This window comes from Centroberyx gerrardi, chromosome 16 (assembly GCF_048128805.1).
Source record: "Centroberyx gerrardi isolate f3 chromosome 16, fCenGer3.hap1.cur.20231027, whole genome shotgun sequence".
In the NCBI taxonomy this organism is placed as follows: domain Eukaryota; kingdom Metazoa; phylum Chordata; class Actinopteri; order Beryciformes; family Berycidae; genus Centroberyx; species Centroberyx gerrardi.
In genome coordinates, this window is record NC_136012.1 from 27043707 (window position 1) to 27069546 (window position 25840).

Below are 25840 nucleotides of genomic sequence, written 5' to 3' on the forward strand. Positions count from 1 at the left end.
TGTGTCGGGCTTGGCTGCACTGTGAAGGACCTGATGGTTTGGATGTATTAACGCTAATGGATTTTCTATGTAACGAACGAGCGGAAATTTCCCCAACAGTCACGACAGCGCCGCCACCACGCTGTTATGCAAATGGTGCGGCGATGATGCGCTCGTTCAAATGAAGTCTTTCCAAATGGGAGGCGGGCGCAATGAGGCGGAGGCATTTCTAAACACTCACACAGGGCGAGGCTTGTAATTTCTGCGAGGACAAAAAAAAAATAAAACTTTGGACGCGCTGAATATTAACGTTGTTGTTTCAATTAATCGCATTTTTGGCAAAGAATGTGAAGAAATGTGACACTTCCCATTACCCGCCCACCCATCCACATCCACACACACACACACACACACACGTCACGTTACGACGTGACATCAAGAATAATTAAACTCACCATTGTTGTTTCAGCAATGGAGCCGAAACTGTTGATAAAAATGTTGCAGGTTACGTTTACAGGCGGACCTGCAGAGGAAGAAGAGAGGGAAAGAGAAAGAAAAGTCAAGTCTCATCGTAGAGCGTTTTTAACCAACAGGACTGTCAGAAAAGTGCTTTACACAATTTAAAAAAACCCATGAAGAGAGAAAACAATGCTCAAAAAAGTAAGAGATAGCAGAAGTACATCAGAAAGTCCAATAAACAGGGCCCGGAGTGTGTGTGTGTGTGTGTGTGTGTGTGTGTGTGTGTGTGTGTGTGACTGGATGTTGGAGCAGCAGGACAGTCTGCAGCAGAGGGAAGTGAATGGCAGACTGCAGGGAAGTAAACAAAGACAAAAGAAATGGCTGGTAAGTCGGAGGAGTTAATGCGTCTGAATAAACGAGTCTGCAGTCTGGACTTAAATACTCCGACAGCGTCCGACTCCCTGACAGCGGCAGAGAGAGAGAGAGAGAGAGAGAGAGAGAGAGAGAGAGAGACAGAAAGACAGACAGACAGAAACCGTAAACGTCTTATTACAACAAAGAAAACTAGACGGAGGAAAATCAATCTCACATCCCCTCTGAGACTTAATAAAAGCCCTGTCTATCAAACCCAGGCACTATCAATAAACACAGGGTGTCATATCAAAGCAGTCCAAAATAAAAAAAATAAATAAACTCCCCTCCCTCGCTCTCGTCCTGTGATACCAGGAGAGATGAAAGAGAGGAGAGAGAGGGAGCGTTCAAGGTTGTTGTCAGACGAGCGAGTCGAGGTGGCGGCGTGGCGGCCGCTCCATCGCGGCGCTGTATTACCAGCTTGTACAAACACAAATGCGATTACCGGCCGGCGAGAGTCGACTCCCGATGAGGAGCGTGGAGGACGGCCAAACAAACAGTCCGCCTCTCATCTCCTTCAGGGAGTCGACATGATATTGGCTTTAAGAGCTAAATCATATTGAGTGATCCCCCTCCCACACACACACACACACACACACACACACACACACACACACACACACACACTCTCTCCTCGGTCGGCTGGTCGTTGGTTCGATGGCGGTGCGGACTGGATCTGCCCGGCAAACCGCGGAGCTGTAATTTAGTCAGTTAAAAAGGCCGAGGCATTGAAAAGACGCCACATTTATCACATTTCTACCAGGAAGCTGAGAAACACACTGAGGACAGGATAGAAACAGCTGTCCCCATGCATGTTGCATCTGTTTAAATTAATGCATACAGTACTGTGCAAAAGTCTTAAGCACATAATCCATAAAGCAAAGATTCTTTCAAAAATAATGAATGAAAAGTTTCTAAATATCAAAAAATTAAAGAGCAGTCTACTGACACACAAATGCAGAAAACAAATAAATATTTGATGGACTCAGGAATATATGGGTTTTTATATCTGTTCAGTCTGTAGTGGAAGACTCTAAATCGTTACTACTGAATAGTGAAAGACAAGAAGAGTCAAAATGAGGAAACACTGATTTCATTTTTGCTCTTTAGGATGAGATCAGATAAATACAACGGCAAAACTCAATGCAAAACTCAAAAAATCAATTTCCTAGCATTTAAAAACTTGATGGATTCAGGAACATATGCGTTTTTATATCGGTGAAAGACAAGAAGAGTCGAAAATGAGGAAAAAAAAAAAAATCTGCTGTCAGCACACTAAAACTAGCAGGTCATCAAAGGTTCTTCTGAGACCCAAAGGCAGCTGATGAGCACCTTTAAGGTTCTTCACAAGAAATCAGCCCTAAAGGGTTCCTTGAAGAACCCTCATACAGTATCAGAGGTTCCTGGAAGTAGACTGCTGCCTGGGTTTATCAACCGTTTACAAAGCGGTTCTTCAGGGAACCTTCTGGGGTTCTTAGTACGTTATATCACAGGGAGATTTTCACAAAGTACTAACACAATATTACTGTATACTTTCAACACTTTTCCATATGTTTACACAGGCATGAGGCTGAACTGCCCTGTCCCACAATGCAACTCTGCACCGTTTATGTGTGGAAATGCTGAATTATTATATGTGAATCTGTAGATGAATCTGTCGCTGTCTAGTCATTGTCTGTGAAATAATTGTTTTCCCAGTAATGTTGTTTTAAATTCAGTGTCACGTTTTTGTAATCAGATTACCGTAATCCCATTACATGTAATCCATTAGTCATCAACCCGGCTGTATACTGTATTGTGTTAGGAAACGTACAGCATCTCATCTTTTTTATGATATCGTGCTGGATTACAAATTGTCAAACTTTTTTTTTCAAAGTCAAGAGGCTGCATGACAGTCGTAGCCTGATACATGCTGATCTGACTTAAGGTCAAACTCTGCCCCATTCACACACACACACACACACACACACGCACACACACACACACACACACACACACAGAGAGAGAGAGACAAATAAGTCCGTGTTTAACATCCCTGGCTAAACTTGGTCTCTAATTCCACTAGCCGGGGGCTAGCTGGGAATGAAGGAAGGGGTCTGGATTATTTTGATGGCCAATTACTCTCCCTGTCACAGTCTCAGTACTGCTGCAGGCCACAGGGGAGGAGTATCATCTGAGAGTCACACACACACACACACACACACACACACACACACACAAGCACGCAAATGTGGTTAACCCATAAACTCAGAACCACAGGGATGAAGATGTACGGTTAAGAGGGAAAAAATCATTAGAGCCGGCCCGGGGCGAGCGGCCGCTACGTGACTTACATGTACAGTATCTAATTAAAGCAAACAATAGATTACTCACAGGATTGCGTGAGGAAAGGAGGACAAAGTAATCAAGAAAAAAAAACAAAAAACCTTCCAGATATTAAATCAGCCAGGTTTGCTTCCATGGTAGGAAATGAAACTTGCACCGGCTGCAGATGAAATGAGTTTGTTCCACTGTACCAGAAGAAGAAGAGTTGCATAGCTAAAAGTGGAGAGCAAGGCATCAACACTGCCAGGGTTGGGGGTTCAATTCCCACTGGGAACACCGATGCTTAAAATATATGCACTCTTGATTATGTAAGGCGTTTTGGATTGTTTTAAATCGGGTTTGATTTAGGTTTGTGAAAGCCACATTTGTGAAAGAAATGTGCTAATTTTCACTATCTTTAAATTCAACCATTTTAATTTTCCAAAAATCCCCCAAAATAGAAGGATCCAGTGTCTCTGAAACAGCATTTAGACCATCATGGGACAGGTTTCATTGCAGGTTTTACAGACTGTTGAGTAAAATCCTCCACAGCACACTGGGATGATTTCTCTAGTCAAAAAAAAAAGCATGATGAACTTGTCTGTCTCTTCTTCTCTGGTTTTCATACCAGTTAACACATGAAGAAGAAACAGCTGAATATGAGCATCAGTCCTCATCAGTCTTCATTTTGTTCTGCTAGGCTTTCCAAGCATGAGGAACCTGCATCCATCTCCTTCTACCCATAATCCCTTGCGTTTTGGGGTGGTTTCCGCACCGTGGTTCTCTTGTTAGAGGACTGAGACTCTCGGTGCCGTTATTTGGTGCCACCAGAGTTCAAAGGTCATCACCTGGTTCTCATCTGGGGAAACAAACTGAACTGAAGGAGGAAACGCTGCAGAGTTCAGATAAACCGATCAGAACATGCTGGGTGTTGAACGCAGCTTAAAGACCCCATGAAACGGCATCTTTACTTCCTGGATTTGATGCATTGGGGCGGGACTAAGTCTAAACCAATGGAATACGAGTCAGGGAGTGAAAGGTAATTTTATTTGATGGGAGGGGGGGTTCAAAAATCTGATGGGTTTTATTGGTTAGAAATTCATATTTGCGCCTGCTGGTGCAGCACGAGGTCACCATGAAAGATACTCTGTTTTCCAGGAAGTAAAAGTAATGGGAGTTCATTTCATGGGGACTTTAAGATCCATGGACTACAGAAGCCACTTGAACACAAGCGGAGGTCTGATCCTCCAGCTGGGTCGCCTGGGTCTCGATGTCTCGATCTATAAAGACCCTGAAAACCCGGCGAGTCCAAGCCGCATTACCGATGAAGTGTCGGAGCGCATCAGAAGGCGTATCCATAAACCAACCGGCATTATAATATCACCTTCAGCATCTTCTCAGAATAGCTCTCCGGGCCTAACTCAATCCCTCGGACACATTCCCTCTGCGGCGCCCCGGCTCCGTTACGATCCCCCTCTCCTCCCGCTGCGTGGAGGGAGGGAGGCGAGCGCAGGGATATCATAATTTGTCTTTTCTTGACGTCCCTTGCAGTGTGTGACGCAAAAATGCCGGGGAGAGAAGCTAATGCCCTACTCCCCCCCCCTCCCCCTCCACCTCCCTCCACCTCCCTCTCCGTCTCCTTTTCCACGGCAGTTCATTTAATAGCCGTCCAATGAAGGAGAGAAGGGGAGAGAGAGAGAGAGAGAGAGGAGAGAGAGTTTGCTTTATAGCTTTCCAATAAAGACAGAAGATGGGGATGCAGCAAAAAGAAAAAAGAAAAAGACAGAAGGGAGAGAGAGAGAGAGAAACCGATGCAGGGGAAAAGGAGGAGAGTGTGATGGGAAGAGAGAGAGAGAGAGAGAGAGAGAGAGAGAGAGAGAGAGAGAGAGAGAGAGAGACAGCTCATTAACTGTCATGGCAGGCCGGGCTGGCAGTGTGAGTCACAGGCTACTGTAGCTGCAGACTTATTTGCCTTACTGTGTGTATGCCAAATGATCACACACACAGACGCACACACACACACACACACACACACACACACACACACACACACACACACACATATACGCACTCGCACACATGCCCTAAATGCACAGACACACATATACTAACACAGACAAACAGGGAGAAACACACTTCAGCACATGTGCACAAATGAACAGAGACAAACACACACACACACACACACACACACAACATGCACTGAATGTACAGACACACACACACACGCACACGCACACACACACAAATATGCACAAATGAAGACACTAAATGAACAGACACGCACACACATAAACACACTAAATTAAAAGCCACATGTGCACAAATGAACACACATGCACACAAAAACACTCACACTAAATTAACAGAAGACAAATACTAAATGTACTGACACACATTACACACACACACACACACACACACACGGAGAGACACACTTGCACAAATGAGCAAACATACACACATATGCAAAAATGAACAAACCAAATACAGACACACATACACACACAAACATGCACAAACACACACACACACACACACACACACTAAATTCTAAAGACAAATAGGCAGATGCATTCACGCATGCCTACAGGAACACACAGACACACACACACGTTAAACAAAACACACTCAGTATGCATGCAGCATACAGCCTGCAACCCAACTATCCAAACACACACACACACACACACACACACACACACACACACATATATAAATAACATTCTACGCCACACTGGCTCTAACTTTTTGAGCTGATAACATTTGAAAGCCTCTGTTTTATTCAGTCTTTGGTGTTTGCCTGTTCTCAAACTTTGTCCCTGCTGGCCACTGTACACGCTCTCTGACCGTGAGCCAATCAAATCAAAGCAAAACAATGGCTCTGTGTTAAACAGGCTCCTGATTGGCTGCCTGTTATGCTGCTCTACACAAAGTTGAAGCATCTAAACTTTTATTTCTGAACTTGCCTGAAATTAGTTGAGGATTAATATCGAAACGTTAAACAGTCAAACTGCAATAGTGTGTGTGTGTGTACGTGTGTGTGTGTGTGTGTGCATGGTGTGTGTGAGGGTGGTGCGCCACACAATGAATTACAAACTTGATCCATTGTATAAGGCAGTTTTAAATTAAAATTCAGTATCTGATTCTAAACACAAAGCACTTAAAACGGCTGGGCAATATTTCTATGAAAAATGTATATTAATTCTTTTGGCCGGTAAAAATTATTCTTGGTGGATACATTTTTTAATCTACTAGCCGTTGGCATGTGAGCTGGAAAGTTAATTTCAGAGACTGCATATGCACACACACACACACTCTCTCTCTCTCACACACACACACACACACGCTGACACACACACACACAGGGGGGCGAGAGAGGCCAGCGACGGGGCTGAAGTCCTGCTGAGGCGCGTCGGCCCAAATAAATCCCTCCCTTCTTCAGCTAAACTCCACTTTCATTAAAAACAAGTGACAACAGCAATAAAGCAGACTGAAACAAAGCACTTGGCTGTGGCTCTCAGCACTTCTGCTAACTGCAGCCGGAGCCGGAGCCGGAGCCGGAGCCGGACCCGGACCCGGAGCTGCAGCCGGACCCGGAGCCGGACCCGGACCCGGACCCAGACCCGGAGCTGCAGCACTGCTCCACACACTGCCCGGGCTCTCCTGCTCTGGGTCTTTCACTACACCATGCACAAAACTAACGCTTATCAAACAACCTGTACATCACTGTGCTATTAAAATACAGATGCAGCCACTGGTAGAGCCAACTGATTTCTACTGCTGCACTTTGGCTCCATCCCAAACAGGAAAAGATTGGAAAAATCATCTAATCATCTAATCATCTAACATAGGAACCATCCATACAGAGATTTTTCTTCTAAACAGCATCAAAAACGCTCTGTTTTGATCACTGCCAGTGATTCACTACTTCGGTTCACCATAGTATCTTTAATTTTTTACAGTGTCGTGTTGGGTGGTTATCATCTACTCATTTTTCACCTCTAAGCAGAACAGAGAGAGAGAGAGAGAGAGAGAGAGAGAGAGAGAGGGAATAGATAAGGTCTAAATAGAGATGGTATGAAGATGACAGCCAGATAAACCTGCCAGGAAAGCGCCTGTAATCGCTTTTTTAATGATTAATACTTTACTGGGTTTTCTATTCCCTGTCGGAGGACTTGGAGCGTTTTTCCAGTGTCAACATCTCTTCCTCGTTGTGTTTTTTAAACTGACACTGGGACAGGGACCAAGCTGCCAACTGAGGACGGAAGTTAGGGATTCCAGACATATTAGCCTGGTGGGACTCTTTTACTATCCATCATCTCTGACCCAAACTTTGTTTAAATTCTGGCATCTTGGCATTTTTTTTTTGTGCTGTAGCTCAAAACTGCCCCAAGTTAAGGGTTTCCATTCCCACTCCCATATGAAAAATGTGTTCACTCATGATTTTGTTTAGACTTCAGGCAACATTGCTTTTGCCAGTTCTTAGATATCAGGGTTAATCTGAAATCCAACAGTGCCAATACTTGTGTCCTTGTTGAGAAACTTCTTCCCAAGTTGTTTTGGAGACAACAATCTTCTCATGAAAGTGAGAACAGTTTTGTGCTTGATGTCGCGCACAATCAATTAAGACACACAACTGTTTGTTTTCCTGTTTGTTTTAATTAGACTCTGTACTATGTACTAGGCTGTTGCGTTGTTTGGATGTGATATGTGTTTGTCGCAATGGATCTTAGGGCTTCCCATTTGTTCTTCTCGGCCAAGTCACCATCTGATGTTTCCTCGTCTAGCGAGTAAACTTCTGAGATCTTTATCCATCCGCCGTCTTTGCATTCTTTTGTTTTGGAATCATGTTTTGGCCTTAGATGTTACATCAAATGCGTCACATTTGCGACACAAGAACGCACAAGAAGAAAATTGAGAAAGATCCATCATCTCTACTTGGGGTTTTGATCAAATTCTTGCAGCTTGGCGCAACTTGCTTCGAGATGACAGAAGGAAAGTTTGCGTCCAGACACGGATTCGTCGCTCGTGCCACTTCTAAAACCTGCAGGATCCCACTGCAGCGTGTCAGTCCGGGACAGTCGCCGTCCTCCTGTCCCTTCTGCTCCGTCCCCATCCGCCCAGAACGAGTCAAACCAAGAGCGGTCGCACTTCATCACAAACAAAACAAGTCGGACACAGCGGAGCGCCGACAGCGGGGGCGGTGACAGTTCATCGCATGCTGAGGACGGCGCCGGATGCTCTGTGCGTGTCTCAGGCTTTGATTTAAGCTTTGATGAGCTGCCAGATGCGGCTGGAGGTGGGGGGGGTTTAACTCCTGGGCTTCTTCCAGACAGAGAGCATCGTCTGGACTCATTCATAAAGAATCAGCAGTGCTGAACCACAAACAGTTTTACCTTTTAAATATGGATCACGTTTTTGGGTAAATTAGTTATTTTGTTGAAAAGTAGAACCCACACACCGAAGTATGATGTAACTCTTTGTTGCATGACGACAGTCTTCGTCGATGTGCGTATAGTTAATTCTTAGCTGTAAATTTGTTATTTTGGTCAACCTAACATTGTGTGTCTCGTATTTATTAAGTCTGCTAAGGCTGTAGTACTCTGTATCTTTAGTAGATGTTACCAGCTATCTTAACATCAACTCATATGCAATATAATATGCACTGAACTCTACTAAATACTGGAAATACAGACATGAAACTATCAGTTGTCTTTCTGCAGCATAACACTCATATCTTGTATGCAGCCTCTCCCACGTCTTCCTCCTCTACTTTAAAAAAAAACAACTTTCTGCCTCTTTCCTTAGCTCGTCTTTCTCTTTTTCTTTTCGGAGCACTATCACAGCCCTTCCTCCATCTCACACGCCGGTTTAAAATGTAAAATACGAATGTGTTTGGTCCGGCTCTGGTGTGAGCGCGAGACTGCAGCTCTTCCACTACAGCATCATCCGGACAATCTCAAACTTAGATGTATTTATCCAACTATTGTTGCCGACACATCGGCCTGCAGGGACGCGTCTTAAACCGCGGTCCCAGCGCCCCTCATCAGCGCTGCATTTACAGCCGCCAATTAACTGGTCAACCCATCAGCCACGCCGTCCTCCCTGCTGACATCTTCATTACTAGCACCTCCCCGCTGCGGCGTACCTGGACCGCCAAGTGGAACTAATGAAGCGGCATAAATCAAGCACACCTCATGCTTTTACAAGAGGGAGAGCGGCGAGGGTGTAGGTGGTACAGCGGTGTGCGCTCCATTATCGGGCCTTGGGAGGGTTGTAAAACACAGGTGTCTGGGGGATTGCCTTGGCCCCGCTCTCCTATGCTTTACTTAACTCTCTCCTCTCCTGATGCCCAATTTGCACTGATAGCTTCCCGCTAAGTGACACCTCAGCTCCGCAGCGCCGCGGCCGAATTGATTCCCGGCAACAAATGGCGAAGCGCTAAACAAGCGAATGAGAGGCGGGGAGAGAAGAAAACGTCGCAGACTACAAATTATGATATGAATAATACTCTGAATTACGCCCGATCGCTTCTTCTGCAATTGAGCTGCCTTCAGCAAAAAACAGTACAATGGCTGTGAGGCATTAAATATTTATAGTGCGTCGTCTGTGGGCTATACGGTCCGGGGGAAAGCGGTTTTACTTTTTATTGAACTAATATATATTCTCCGCACACGCTCGCAGAAGTTCTCTGCTCATTTTTACGCCTACGAGCAGAGCCGAGGAAGAGAGAGAGAGGGTTGTTTTTCTTTTCCTATTGCTGTTTTTTTCTCCATTATGTCCAGACACGACAGCAGAGGAGGTGATCATTTTGTTCTTATCCTCCATGCATAAACATCATGGCTGAAACGGCAGGAAAACAAAAAGAAATTGCTCGACAGCAGGGAGACTTTAAGGCATCATAAATCTCCCGAGTCGATAATGAAACGCTGTTGAAATAATGAACATTTTATCAAAAGCTGAGAGCTTTATATTGCAGCGAGTTACTCAACTCAACTTGCTGCATGCAAAAAGTTTGCTAAAAGTCATAAATCTACGAATGCACTCTGTAGAAAAAGGTCTTCAGAGGATCTACAGAGGACAACTGATGTGTGTGTTGTAGATATTGTTTGACACCACTTTTAGTAGAATAAGGAACTTAAAAACAAAGTACTTAAGAAGGTTATGGCCTCACTGTAAGATACAAAAATGTTTCAAATAACAGTCAAAATCTTCTCTTATTTTTACTGCCACTGATCCACTGTTGCTGTTTCCTTGGTTCTTCACTGTGGCTTTTATTTTATTTTTTTAGGCTGTATTGTGTTCGGTGGGTTTCATCTACTTTGACATCAAATTCAAGCATTTTTCAATAACTTTCAACTGTCTTGTTTGGTGAAATTCAAGGACTCAAAATCGGCATGTTTCGGGCTACGACATGACGTCATCGCTTCATGTTTTACTCTTCATCTTCTCAAGAAGTCCTGGTGAAGATGAAGAAACCTCCAGAGAGCTGAAGCATATTGATGAATTTGGGTGCTACATTTGAATAAAAAATAAAAATAAAAAAATCAGTACTTTCATGGCCATCCATACATTTTCAAAAACTTTTCTCACATTCGCACACACTTTAAGGATTCTTCAAGTCCCTCGGGAAGCGTGATCCACTCAGGACTTCAGGAGGAGGGAGAGGAGACAGACTTATTTTTCTTTTCCTACGGCTGTTTTTTCCTCCATTAGGTCCAGACAGCACAGCGGAGGAGGTGAGCGTTCTCTCCTCCTCCTCCGTGCATAAACATCAAGGCTGAAACGCAAAAAAAAAAAACGAAAACAAAAAAAACAAAACCTGCTCGAAAACCGTGAAAACTTTAAAGCGCCGTCCGTCTCCCGACTCAACAATGAGAAACTGTTGAAACAAAACCCGTTTGTTCCCTCTCTCTTCCTCATTTTCTCCCCTTCCCTAAAGCGATATCCGACACTTGAAAAAACAGTAGGAGCCCGCCGCCGCCGCCGCCGCCTCGCTCTTGTTTATTTCTCTCTTTATTCCTATGCAGACAGCGCGGCCCTTCTTATTATTATTCCTTTTCATTTACAAAGACGCCACTCGTTACTTCTCTTTGCATATGAAAGCGTTTGCATATGAAGCGTACCTGGCGCCCCTATGGAACGTGACACCCTCTAGTTTTTGACGTTAAGAGTGGAAGTAAACAGCGCGGCTGATCAGCGGCGGGGGGGGGGGGGAAGGGGGGTTGGGGGGACCACTTCCCGTCACATTTTAATTGGAGCGGCGAGATGAGGAATGGCGGTCTCTCCCGCCGACATATTCTGCCATCCATCATCGCCTCTTCCACGGAGTGAACTTTAGGAAAAAACTTCATTTTCCTCCCACCGAGAAACAGGCATCGAGGAGGGAGGGAGGGAGGGAGGGAGGGGGAAGAAGAGGAGGAGGAGGAGAAGGAGGAGAAATGCCATTATTATATATTTTACTCTCCTTCTCCCTTTTTTTTATGAATCTATTTCTCTTGTTTTTCTGCCTCCCTCCCTTCCTCTTTCTTCCTTTATTTGTCTCTTTCTGTCCGTCTTCGTCATTCTCGCTCTCCCTCTTCTCTCGTGCTTTCTTTCTCTCTCATTCTCTCTCTCTCTCTCTCTCACTCTCTCTCTCTCTCTCTCTCTCTCTCACTCTCTCTCTCCCTGCCAGAGGGTTTTCAGGTTTCATTATGAGATGAAATGTATTCAAAGTGGGAGGCAGGCGGAGAGGAGGATGGAGAGATGGGATGGATGCATGGCAGCCTTGGTCAGAAAACACCTGAGGCTGAGTGTGTGTGTGTGTGTGTGTGTGTGTGTGTGTGTGTGTGTGTGTTCACGGTTACTTAAAATTGCTATTTATTCCTGTGTGTATTTGTGTGTGTGTGTGTGTGTGTGTGGGTTTGTCTATGCATATTTACTCAAAATTGGTATTTATGCCTGTGAGCATTTTCAGTGTCTCTGTATGTGTGTGTGTGTGTGTGTGTGTGTGTGTGTGTGTATGCTTGTCAGCATGAGCTTGTGTGTGTGTGTGTGCACTCCTTATCTCCCCTGTTGCCTCTGTTTATACATACATGTTACCTGAGCCTCGTAAGTATCTCATACACACCTCTACACCACACACACACACACACACACACACACACACACCTAGCCACTCATTTTGCAGTGTAATGTGCCTTTAAGTCAACGTTCAGAACGGTGACCTTTGACACCAAGTGATTTTTATTTGAGCTCCGCAGGCTGTTTCACTTGATCGATTACTGGCAGAAGTCCGGAGGCTGCAAATATTCATGATTTCACAGGAAAAATGCATTAATCAAAGGTCAGAGACAGCAAATAACAAATCTATCTAACTATTGGCAATGCTGAAGGAATTTAATTGGCCGATACATGTCTTTGAAGGCCGATATCGATACTGATATTTCTGGATTGAAGCTGCTGATAGCCGATATTTTGTTGCCGATATTCAGCATGTTTAAATGTGAACGTTTTCATGCCAAACATCGTTTTAAAAAGATTACAAGGATTCAGTTTTTCACCCAGAAGTTTCTTCAGTCGGGGTGGAAAAGCCTCTGAAACAGCAAAACTCTCCACTGAAGCCCCGGATAAAAACAACAGTAATAACAATAAAACCTGCCTTCTTTGTGCCGAATACCTGTAGGTGAAGATAGTGATAGTGAAGCAAGTTTTTCCTATTGAGAAAAAGAGAAATAAGAGAAAAATGCCATTTGGTGCCTGTTTGTTTGTTAAAGAGGAACGTTGTATTTCACACGCTACCGACGACAGATCTGCAAAGACGCAAGCAGTGGCTGCAGTGCATTCTGGTCTCTCTCCTGCTCCTGTGGTGGAGAAACTGGTCTCTCTCCTCTTCTACGATGGATTTCTCCCTGTATGATTGTTGAACGTCTCTCGGTGCAAAATGGCGGCTCTAGAAAGAAGCCCTCGCTCTTTGATTCTGAGGGACTGACACCAAAACCTGACGTTTACCGCTGATGTTTTACATCCTGAAACATTTTCTCATATCAAACTCCATTGTAGCTGCTGGAAACATCTGGAGGTGACGTCACCTCGTCTACGATTGGCCGGTTATCCACCAAGAAGAAAAACACAACAAACTACTGAATGGAGCCAGGAATGCAGAGTACATCACCTACAGCTGTTTTAGGGGGATTTTTCCTTTAACAGCTAACTTGACCAATGTCCCAATCTCCCAGAAACTTGTTGTATTCCTTTAATGAAAGGCAAATAGCGGCTGATTTAACAGTCTAAGCCTATAATGAATTAGCAAACAGCCGTCCGGAGGCTTCCAGGCGTTTCAGGCTGTTTGACTGATGGGCGGACATGACAGCCTGGCAGCCGGCTGACTGCAGAGGGACAGAAATCAATAGCAGGTCTATGGCAGCGACTGGAGCATTATTCCACTGGATTACTGAAAGGTACTGGTGCCTGGCAGGGCGGGGTGTGTGTGTGTGTGTGTGTGTGTGTGTGTGTGTGTGAGTGAGAGAGAGAGAGAGAGTAGAAGAAGAGAAATGAGAAGGATGTGTGTGTGTGTTATGTGTGTGTTTCTGTTTGTGTGTGTAATTGTGTGTCAGAGTGGGTCGAGGTGTAGTTGGGTGCTTGTATGTGTGTGTGTGTGTGTGTGTGTGTGTGTGTGTTTGTGTGTGTGTGTGTGTGTGAGTGTGTGTGTGAGTGAGAGAGAGAGAGAGTAGAAAAAGAGAAATGAGAAGGATGTGTGTGTGTGTGTTATGTGTGTGTTTCTGTTTGTGTGTGTTATTGTGTGTCAGAGTGGGTCGAGGTGTAGTTGGGTGCTTGTATGTGTGTGTGTGTGTGTGTGTGTGTGTGTGTGTGCATAGCCTACATGAGCGTATGTGTTTGCTTGATCCTTCCTGCCTGTTTGTTTGTTTGCATGTTTGTTTGCCAGAACGTGTGTTTGTGCAGATGGAGTGTCGTGTGTCGTGTGTCGTGTGTGTGTAGGTGTGTGTGTGTGTGTGTGTGTGTGTGTGTGTGACGGTCATCTGTTCAATAAATCAGTCCATGATTTAGCGGTGGAGCCGGTGTGTCGTGATGCTCCACCGTTAGCTCCGTGCTTTTAATCATCTTGAGAGGTAGATAGATAGCGAAGTGAGATTAGTGGAACTGCGACACACACACACACACACACACACACACACTCCACCCACTCACCTCATCTCTTGAACACACACACGCACTCCCTCCCTTAACCTCACCGATAAAACAAACACACTCCACCCCCTTATCCTACAACTGAACACACACACACACACACACACACACACACACACAGCTCAGTCATCTAGAAAACCAATCAGGTGAGAATGCGGTCCAGCCTCTCCCCTCTCTGGAGGCGGGCCTGACTCAGATTGATTGGCGGGCTGCTCTGCCAATCAGGAAGCCCGGTACTGAACCGTACTGATTATTAGAGGATTGAACAGTAAACAGCCTGCGGGCCGATGTGATGTCGCTGTGCCTCATTAATTTAGCCTTTTCCATGTTTTAGAGAATACAGCATCAAGTGGAAATTAAAGGTGCTGCATGTATTTTACCATCAATAAATCATTACCACATTAATTTTGAGATATTAGTATAATTATGGTAAACAAACCAGACCATCAGCGGTCAGCCTGTCAGCCTCCATCAGCCTCTACTCTGCATCCTCCATTGTTTCTCCACCTGGTGGATCTGGAGGCAAATCTGCTGGATTGCTTTTTGGCACAAAACAGGAAGCAACGGGGCTTATGGGAAATGTAGTCTTAATGTGAAGAAACACTGGCACTAACAATACTACTGGTGTGAGATAGAGGAGACCAATTGTCTCTAACATGGACTCATTTATTACAGATATCTATCTATCTATCTATCTATCTATCTATCTATCTATCTATCACTAATATGATTTTATATATTTATATTTATGTGTTTTACATATTTATATTTCAGAATATGATTAATTTATGATTTATTTTCTTGAACACAGCATATTTTCATTATAAAACGTACAGTATGCAAAGTCAATACTAGTACTAATACTAATACTTAATGCATTTTTTATGGCTTAAAAATGTGAGTGAACTCTATGTAACAAATTAAAAATACACACAGACTGGAATCAGGTGAGTTTACCCTCCACTACATAGTTGGAATTTAAATAAAAATAGTGAAATAGTCCCTAGCTTTTAGCATTACAGCTAAATGAAGCTCGTTTGGGTGTGAAAAGCCGTAATCTGCATTCTGTGCAGCCAGAGAGTTTAGTTCAGTGATCTAAAGTTTAATTAGAGCCTCGGCTCTCGGGGTTATCGCTCGGCAGAGACACGCTCATGTTCACTAATATTGATTAAGCGGCCTGCCAGCACAGGAAGAACATACGCACAGTTTCACTTCAACACCGCATGCTCCCAGGCTTTAGTATCATCTTAATGTAGTGCTCCACATCGTAAAGTTGAACCTGATGAAATAGAGACTGAGCTGATCATAAATCTACAGACGGATCGATTTTGGCTTTAATAAACACGTCATGTTTCCATACGGTAGTCGTACTATGGCTTTACATTAAAGTACTATGCAGACACTGTACTTGATGAAAACAGGGCAGTGAAATTCGATTTTTTTGCTTTAAATAATAATAAAAAATCCATTCATTCATTCATCCATTATCATGCCACTTCTTCGGGTAAAAAAAAACAACATAATAAACATAATCTGTCCCAATCTACAGTGGGCAGTACTTTAGCATTTCATTTATAAAATACTCTACATTAGGAAGCTGTACTGTGTGAAACAAGGAAGTAACATCGCAATAAATCTACACAGAAGTAGATTTTGGATTTAAATTAAATTAACTCAACACTGTCTCTTGCCTTACAGAATTGTCCTCGCTCCACCAGATGGCAGAGCATAGAAAGACAATGTAAACATATTATATAAAACTGTGCAGTATGAAACAGAGCACTAACATAAGCATAAAGCTACAGAGAGTTGGGCTTTTTTTTTTTTTGCTTTAAATACAAAAACAGAATGTGCTCCAATCTGCAGTCGTCATACTAGACTTCCACCTTCCTGCAGCACTGTGCGATCACATTAGGAAGCTGTTCTCTATGAAGCAGCACTTAAAGCATAAATCTACACAGAGCTGGATTTTTATGCCATAAAACACAAATTGCTCCAACCTACAGCAATCAAAGTGGAGTTTTACCTTCATAAAGTACTATGCAATCATATTATCACGCTGTTCTCTATGAAACAGAGCACTTGGATGAGCATGAATATCAGGGGAGAATTTTGCTTTAAATATATGAAAAAATACAGTATTTTCTCCAACCTACAGCAGTCAAAATGGAGTGTTACCTTTATAAAGCATCATGCAATCATGTTTTAAAGCTGTTCTCTATGAAACAGGGCAGTTGGATAAGCAGAAATCTATATAGGGAAAATTTTGCTTTACATACAGTATATATAAAAAAACATTTTCTCCAACCTACAGCAGTCAAAATGGAGTGTTACCTTTATAAAGCATCGTGTGGTCATGTTTTAAAGCTGTTCTCTTGGATAAGCATAAATCTATATACAGGAGAATTTTGCTTTAAACATATCATAAAATACATTATTTTCTCCAACCTACAGCAGTCATACTGGAGTTTTACCTTTATAAAGGATCATGCAATCATGTTTTAAAGCTGTTCTCTTGGATAAGCATAAATCTATAGGGATAAATTTAGCTTGGCACATCTATAAAAAAGAACATATTTTGCTCCAACCTGCAATGATCACACTGCAGTATTACCTTTATAAAGCATGATGCAATCATATTATGAAGGTGTTCTATGTGAAACAGGGCATTAAGCATAAATCTACATAGCGGTAGATTTTTGCTTTAAATAATAAAAAAAAGAAAAAGAAAACCACAATGTGCTCCAACCTGCAGTCGTCACATTAAAGTGTCACATTTCTAAAGCACTGTGCTATCACATTATGAAGCTGTTCTGTAAGAAATGGGGAACTTGGATAAGCATAAATCTATATACAGGAGAATTTCGCTTTAAACATATCATACAATTTTCTCCAACCTACAGCAGTCATACTGGAGTTTTACCTTTATAAAGGATCATGTAATCATGTTTTAAAGCCGTTCTCTACGAAACACGGCACTTGGATGAGCATAAATCTACTCTATATAGGGGAAAAAAAATTTGCTTTACATATATCAAAAAAGAACAGAGTTTCTTCAGAACAGAATCTAGGCTACATAGCGGTAGATTTTTGATTTAAATTAAATAAAAAACCACAATGTGCTCCAACCTGCAGTCGTCATATTAAAGTGTCACCTCTCTAAAGCACTGTGCAATCACATTATGAAGCCGTCCCGTACGAGACGGGGCTCTCGGATAAGCATAAATCTACAGAGACAGATTGGATCCCGGGCCTCTGGCACGGCAGCGAGGGGAGCGCAGCCCCGAGTCTGTTAGCAGACAAATATCCCTCGGCCTAACATTAATCTGCATAAAGCGCCGGTGCGAGGAGGTGAGTCGTGTGTAATATGTGCTGAACATCCCATAATAGAAGGAGAGCGCCGCCTCTAATCAGAAGGCACCGCTGCCGACGCCGACCATGCCGAGGCTGCGGGCGCTGACCTGCTGACTGGATTCTGCTGAGCAGGCGGGAAGAGAAACCTCCTCGCTCGCCTCTTTCCTCCTCTCCTCTTTCTAGCTTTCCTCCTCCCCTGCTTCCTACCTTTCCTCCTCTCTCCTCTTCCTAGCTTTCCTCTCGCTCCTCTTTCTAGCTTTCCTCCTCTCCTCTCTCTCCTCTTTCCTAGCTTTCCTCCTCTCCTCTTTCCTAGCTTTCCTCTCTCTCCTCTTTCCTATTTTTCCTCCTCCCCCCTCGCTCCTCTTTCCTAGCTTTCCTCATCTCCTCTTTCCTAGCTTTCCTCCTCTCCTGTTTCCTAGCTTTCCTCCTCTCCTCTTTCCTAGCTTTCCTCCTCTCCTGTTTCCTAGCTTTCCTCCTCTCCTCTGTCCTAGCTTCCCTCTTTCCTAGCTTTCCTATTTTTCCTCCTCCCCCCCCGCTCCTCTTTCCTAGCTTTCCTATTTTTCCTCCTCCCCCCCCGCTCCTCTTTCCTAGCTTTCCTCATCTTCTCTTTCCTAGCTTTCCTCCTCTCCTCTTTCCTAGCTTTCCTCCTCTCCTCTTTCCTAGCTTTCCTGCTCTCCTCTTTCCTAGCTTCCCTCCTGTCTCTCCTCTTTCCTAGCTTTCCTCCTGTCTCTCCTCTTTCCTATCTTTCATCATCCCCCCTCGCTCCTCTTTCCTAGCGTTCCTCCTCTCCTCTTTCCTAGCTTTCCTCCTCTCCTCTCTCTCCTCTTTCCTAGTTTTCCTCCTCTCCTCTCTCTCCTCTTTCTTATCTTTCCTCCTCTCCTCTCTCCTAGTTTTCATCCTCCCCCCTCTCCTCTTTCCTAGCTTTCCTCCTCTCCTCTTTCCTAGTTTTCCTCCTCTCCTCTCTCTCCTCTTTCCTATCTTTCCTCCTCTCCCCCCTCTCCTCTTTCCTAGCTTTCCTCCTCTCCCCTCTCTCTGTCTCCTCTCCTCGTCTCATCTCTCCTCTCTCCTTCATCCTGCTTCGTGATTGGACGGCAGCTTTCTTTCCCTGTCAGGCATCTGCTGTGTTCCTCGTCAGTCTGTTCCACTCCTTTTTTTTCCCATTTTCTTTCATTCTGCTTTCATTCCCTTTTGCTTTTGTTGCCTGCCTTCTTCTTTGTTCTCCTCCCTTTCCTGTCTTGTCGTTTTCATTCTCTCCTTTCATTTCCTTAAGTTTTCTTTGTTGTCCTCTCCTTTCCCATATTGTCATTTCATTTCCTACCTTTCCTCTTCTTTCTTTTCTTGTTCTTCATTGTCCTTTCCTTTCCTTTCCTTTGGTGTCATCTCCTTCACTTTCCTTTCTTTTTCTTTGCTGTCCTCTCCTCTGCTATTTGTCCTTTATTTTCCTCTTCTTTATTTTGTCTTTTCCTTTTCCACATTGTCCTTTCCTTTCTCATCTTTCCTTTTCTCTCATACCTTTCCTTTCCTTTCCTTTGCGGTTCTTTCCTCTCCTTTCCTTTCATTACTTTTCCATTTCTAACCCCTACCCCCACATTTTCTTTTCTTGCATATTACTTCTTCCCTCTCTCTCCTCCTTCAACTTTCATCTAATCTTTTCTTCCTCTTGTCTCCTCTCCTCTCCTCCCCTGCTGCTGGAAAACTGACATTTTCACCTGAGCTGTCTGAAGCCGCCGGCTCAGCAGATTAGAGAGAGTCGTGATCGCACGCTACTTCCCTAAAGTCCACATTACAGCCACTGATCCGGATGGTAAAGAGCTAGTATGTACTACACTGTCAACAGCCATCATGACAGGAAAATAAGGTTCAAGTGTCCCAGTGAGGATATTGAATGTAGATCAACCAAAAGGAAAAAAGAAAAAAAAAACTCTCCTATTGCTTCAGAGAGAGACTAGATCAGAAGAAAATAAATCAATGAGCCTTAATCTGCAGCTAGCCATCCGCTCTGTTGACGAGTGTGTGTGTGTGTGTGTGTGTGTGTGTGTGTGTGTCAGATGAAGAAGGCTTTAAGTAACACACTCTCTGGCGGCCATGTTGGAAGTCTTCAGCTCTGTGTCTGTTTCTGACTGAACTGATCATTTCATCACTGATCCATCTGATTGATTTAGTGTTTAGATAATGTCAGCTTGTTAGCTAGCTAACCATAGTATCTGGTCAGCTAACCATCACTGTCTTGTTGTTAACACATCTGATTAGCACACTAGCTAACGTATCTAGTAGCAGCTAGCGTTAGCATGTTCACACACACACACACGCACACACACACACACACACACACACACACACACACACACTATATACATTATGCACGACAATGGACACAATGTAAAGAAGAGTCCATAGCTATTATCTATAAACAACAAAATAGAGAATGCTTCTAAATTATTCCACAGCTTATTTCATATCCATATAGCCTGAGTTAAATAACATCTCAATTTATACAACTGGATGTACTGAACACGAGATAATAAATAGTAACACTTTAAAATGACCTTATTACAGTGTATTTAAGTGTTTATGAACCTATGGAAAATTATACGCACACAATAATACTGCGTGAAAATCTTCTTGCTTGTGTAACAACAAAATATACATACAAACAATTATGTTATTACACTGTGTGCTTCCAACATGTCAGTACACATTAGGAGGACTTCCATCATGTACCAATATAGTATTATTGTGTACTTAATGCAGTTTTCCACAGGTATTAATACACTGGAATATGGCCATTTTATAGTCAAGTGTTACCATACTTTGATATATTACCATCAGCAAAGCAAGGCACAACACTTTCTATAAAAAGAGGATTGTAGGTAATTAAACACAGTGATATTTGTGATATTTTGGTCAAACAGACCATCACACATTGATGTTGTTGCTGTCATTTTCTGAAAATGCCTTTAAGTCACCTTAAATTCAAGTACAATAAATCTTGTTTTATGAGAGGAGATTGACATCCCCATCCTCTCTGACACATCTCTGAACTTCTAAAGCTATAATTTTGCGGCTGTTATTTGAACATGAGAATGAAAAAATCATTTCCATTCATCAGCAGTGTTTCCCTGCAGCAGGCCGGCGGGTCAGCTCTGCGTCGGCAGGCAGGTTGCCGCCTGCTAATGCTTCCTCTGCTGTGCAGCCGACAGTATCGGCCGGCAGAATAAGCTCAGCAGGTAATTGGGGTCTTTAGTCTGGAAACCAATGGAGCCTCTCTCAATAGCATTAGTCACCCAGAGCAATCAGCCACAATAGGATCATATTTGCAGCACCGTGATGTGGCCGTCCTGCGGGTTTTTTTTTTATCTTCTTAAGGCATTGCTGCAAAGGGCAACTTTTTGGGCAACAGAGCCTCAGGAGTTTCCTCTGCATTGTTACTACAAACACACAGGAATACACTTCTGCCGGGAAACATTTAAATACGCTTCCTTAACCTGTGTTGCACTCAATTGACTGTTTCTGGCAGCGGCGCCCCAAAACCCGCCTGGTGCATCACCTCTGCTGTTGCTCCATCACCAACAGTAATTGTTTGGAAAATCCTGCAGCGCTAATTGCAGGAATAGACGCAGGGTGGAGGGGGGTGGGGGTGTGTGTGTGTGTGTGTGGGGGGGGGTCATTTTCTATCACGGCTTCCACTTTATGCATTCAAATTAGGGCCACATACACATTAGTTACGAATGACAGGAGCCAGTGTGTGAAGGGCTTGTTGTGCTGCTGAGCGTTAGCATGTTAAGCTAACGAGCCAAACGGCTGAGAGACATCTTTAACACAGATACACATATGGAGAGGGGGTTTCCTATGGCAGAATATACTGTACTGTACTATACTGTACACTATACTATGCTATACTATACTATACTGTACTATACTACACTATACTATGCTATACTCTGCTGTGGTTCTATACACTACATGCCACACGACATTAAAATACACTAAAAACAAAAAACAATAACAAAGTGAAACACTCTATTCTATACTATACTGTACTGCACTATACTATACTATAATATACTATACTATACTGTAATATAATATAATATAATATAATATAATATAATATAATACAATAAAAAATTATATACTGTAGTTCTATACACTACATGCTACACAACACTAAAATACACTACACTAAATTATACTAAGCTAATACATTCTATACTATACTATACTATACTATACTGTGCTAGACTGTATTATACCACACTACATGCCTACATGCTTCACAACACTAAAGTATACTAAACAAAATCATACTATACTATACATGACTACAAAACAGTACATTAAATTATACAAAACTAAATTCTACTGTTTTATCCTATGCAATACTACACTATACTTTACTATACTGTGACACTATACTTTCACTAGCAGTAGTTGCCCTGTCTCATATGCAGCCTACAATACAAGTACAGTGTCATATGTACAATGAAAACTACACAGCAGTCATAATCAGGTGTAAAAGGCTTTGTTTTACTGCTGAGGATCACAGCAGCTTTTGAGCCCGGTGCTTCGGAAGTGCGGTGAGGTTACAGACAGGCCGAGGTAAAAAAGAGCTATTCCTTTGAATTAGCTTTCTTGAGGGAGACAAAAACCATTACCGACTCAAAAAAGGCCTTGTTTTGCCAGAGAGAACTGACAGCTTTATGGTACGGGAACAGGCCCGCGCCCGGTGTGAGAGGCTTGATAGCTGTTGTTTCTTGAGGAATTAACAGTTGTCATACTGAGCAATTTTTTTTCAACAGTTTTTTTTTGCCGCTAATGGAACAATTATGCATGGCATTAAGGGAGAAAAATGTCTGTGTCAACACAATGTGGGAAGTAAAGCTTGAAATATCGCTGATGTTGGACTAATGTTTTTTTGCTTAATTGCTCTGGACGCCAGATGTTCTGCAGCGATTTCTACAAAATGAATTTTCGGACAGTTATGACTGACATCACCTACAATAACACATGGCAATCAAGCGTAAAGTTAAGCAGTGTGTATGGATTTGTCCTTATATATTTGAACCCCCAAAAAAAAAGCATTTCCCTAATATTCCTAATATGAATATTTCCAACACTTTGGAAAATGCCTCGTCATTGCATGAGCGACTGTCAGACACAAACCCACGGTCAGGGAAGAAAGGAAGGAAAGAAAAACAAAAAAGAAAAAAAGAAAAGGGAAAAAAGAAAAGTACCTTTCTTGTGAGTAGCTTCATTTTTGGAGCCTTGTGGTTCTAATAAAAAAAAGATCAGAATTAAACACAGCATAGTCTAACAACACGTAACCAACTACACGTTGTTTCTCCTCGTTAAGGAAAACAACCGCTTTGTATATCAAGGAGCGAACAAGACAGCAAGGCTCGGTTATCTAAGGTGTCGCACTGCTGCCAACACTCAGTGGGGGTGAGTGTGTGGCAGTGGGGGAGACTTAGGAAGGGAGGGGGGTGGGGTGGGGGGGTGGGGGGCGCCAACATACTATAAAGGCAATAGCAGGAAGGAGGGGATGCACGAGTTTGTAGAGGAACAATCTACTGCCATACTGTAGCGGGCAGGAGAGGAGAGGCGATGCACTGAGATGAGAGGAGGAGGAGGAAGAGGAGGAGGAGGAGGAGGAGGGGGGGCGGGGGGGGGGTGCAATGCAGTTCTCTCAACAGGAGCCGAAGGTAGGCTATAGCAAAATGCACTAAAGGAGATGCAAGACGCCAGAGAGAAAGAGGAAGAGGAGGAGGAGGGCGGGGAGAATGCAAAGACTACATGTCAAACTGGCTTCGCTTTCATTTGGCCTCATTCGGCCTTTGAGGAAATTACACATTCTTGTATTATGTTTTGTTTTTGGGCAACAGGTCGGTGGTGTGTTGTGTATATTCCAGAACGACTGAGTCTAGTAATGAAAATCCTCAAAATGGATTCCCTCTCCCTCTTTAAAATGGGCCGCATAATGTGGCTCCAGCTACAGAAATGGAGCCTTCGACCCCCCCCCAAAAGGAATGAACAAACGCTCTCGAAATTTTCTAAAATGAAATCCTTCTACCTCGTCCTTCAAATGGGCGGCGTAATTTGAAGTCGTTTGGCGGAAATGGAGCCGCACCCCATCGGAATGAAAAAGCTTCTACTTCCCAAAAAATGTAAATCTTCTACCGCTTTCAAATGGGCCCGCATAATTTCAGTCATACCACAGAAATGGAAGTTTTAGTCTGCGGAGAGGGTGATTTATAATAGAAAAATGCCGACTTGCTAATGTCAAGGATTTGGAAGCTGGGGCCGGGCGATTCATTGTTTCACAGTGACAAGGCCCTTTTTCCCCCCAGTCATTCCGGGAAAATTACTGTCTTTTCCAGAAGTTGCTATCACTGCGGGTGCCTGATGTGCCGCCATCAGACCAATTGAATTCATCTAGGAAGTTAGCCAATAGCAGAAGTGAGGACAGAGGTTTTACTGTCACCTCATCAGCAGATATAAAATCCCTTTATGATTCTGCAAAAAGCTATTCGCATGACTAAATACCGAGGAGTCCCATGGATTTTGGACGAATTACGCTTTCTAGAATCCATCTACCAGAATATCCTTACATTTAAAAAGGTCGATCTGTGTATAGATCAAGTCGACCTTCAAACGCTAAACGGTTAGAGAGCCGATAAGAATGGAAAGGTGTGTGTCTTTGAGAACAAACTTATGTCCTTACAATGAATCCTCAGCTGGAAATAGCACTACCCAGACATTGATTTTCATCAAAAATGAAAAGCTTCATTCTCTTCTGATTACTTTCAACTGCGAACAAAGTCTATAAAATATCCTCCCGCTATATATAGAGGAAATGTTTTGTTCCCTTTTGAAGCTCAGATGTGTTGATAGATGTCCTATTTTGCCTCTGAGCCGCATTGAAAAGAGTAAAACGGGCGCCTGCCTGCTTTCCTGTACTTGACAAGTGCCATTGTGAGGGATGGCGACTACGCTGAGCGGAAGTCTGGGAGCGATATTGTAATCTGTCATTGTCAGGGCGGAAAAAAGGGAAATCGCTCTTAAGATAGATGGAAAGTATTCGTCGTGACCATGAACTGTTGTAGACAGGTGACTTAAACTCTATAATCTGCCTGAATCCATGAAAGGCAATTTTTCCTCCCTCCTCTCCGCACGGCAATCTCTCTGTGTCAGGGCTAAGCCCGGGCTTAGCCCCGAGGCCAGGCTTCCTGTCGAACATCTGAGCACCTGATCCTGGCATTAAAACCGCTGCAGCTTTGGTTTTGGGCTTTGCTTCGCTGGCAGCGGAGATCTCATAACGAGAGCTAATTACTAGCGCTGTGCAGAATCAATTCTCCTGGCTTTGCAGGGGAGGTACAGCACGAGCGTGGCGAAAACAGAAAAGCCTCGCCTTTGTGGTGGAAAATAAAAGTTGTTTTTTTTTTTTGGTAAAAGGCTACTCGGTGTGTTTTTCTCTTCAGTGTACTCCCAGGCGTAACGCCGGCTGCACGCATCGCTTCCCAAAAGCCGACGATTAGACTCGTCTGCCATGTCGAGGCGGAGAACACCAGCGCGTTGCCTAAGTGATTATGTCACAGCGGTAAACAATTATGCGTCAACCTCAACCTCACCCCGTTTAGACTGATACACTGGGCTTAAACCTGTTCCTCAAGCCGGTAATTAGGGGTGCGATGGGATTCCACACTAGGAGAGAATGGCCTTTTATAAAGCCGTCTTCTCCTCCTTACAAACATATTAGCCAAGCACCAGTGGACTGGAGAGAGAGAGGGGAACACAGAGGAATGTAGCCATCAACTGTTCTCCCACGTCCCGTTTTAGCTTCATGTTGCCTTGAGCTACAAAGAGACTCCACTGTTTTACTACTTTATTACTTTGGATCAAGAAGAAACAATAGTGATGTGCTTCTATAGTGAGATATACTTTGGAAACTGTTGTGATTTTGACTGCTATTGTTAATTTATTGTGAAAGAATGATCGATTATTATCCTTACTTGCGTATTTTAGCTTTCATTCTTTCTTTCTTTCTTTCCTTTTTAATGTCATTTTACTCAACAAATTATGTATTTTTTTAGTGTTTTATATGAAGCACATTGAATTTGCCTCATGTATGAAATGTGCTATATAA

General features: G+C 43.3%; 1 protein-coding gene across 2 annotated transcripts in view; it reads right to left on the minus strand.

The window, feature by feature from the left end:
* Window positions 1–25840, minus strand: part of glra1 (glycine receptor, alpha 1) — a 122587-nt gene that overhangs the window by 62591 nt on the left and 34156 nt on the right. The window contains exons 3-4 of one of the 2 annotated variants that reach the window (XM_071901290.2): window positions 22932–22970; window positions 435–502 (exon numbers count right to left, since the gene is read on the minus strand). In XM_071901290.2, the coding sequence (XP_071757391.1) occupies window positions 435–502; window positions 22932–22970 (107 nt within the window). The remainder of the gene's footprint in view (window positions 1–434; window positions 503–22931; window positions 22971–25840) is intronic. The other variant, XM_071901289.2, reaches the window with a different exon arrangement.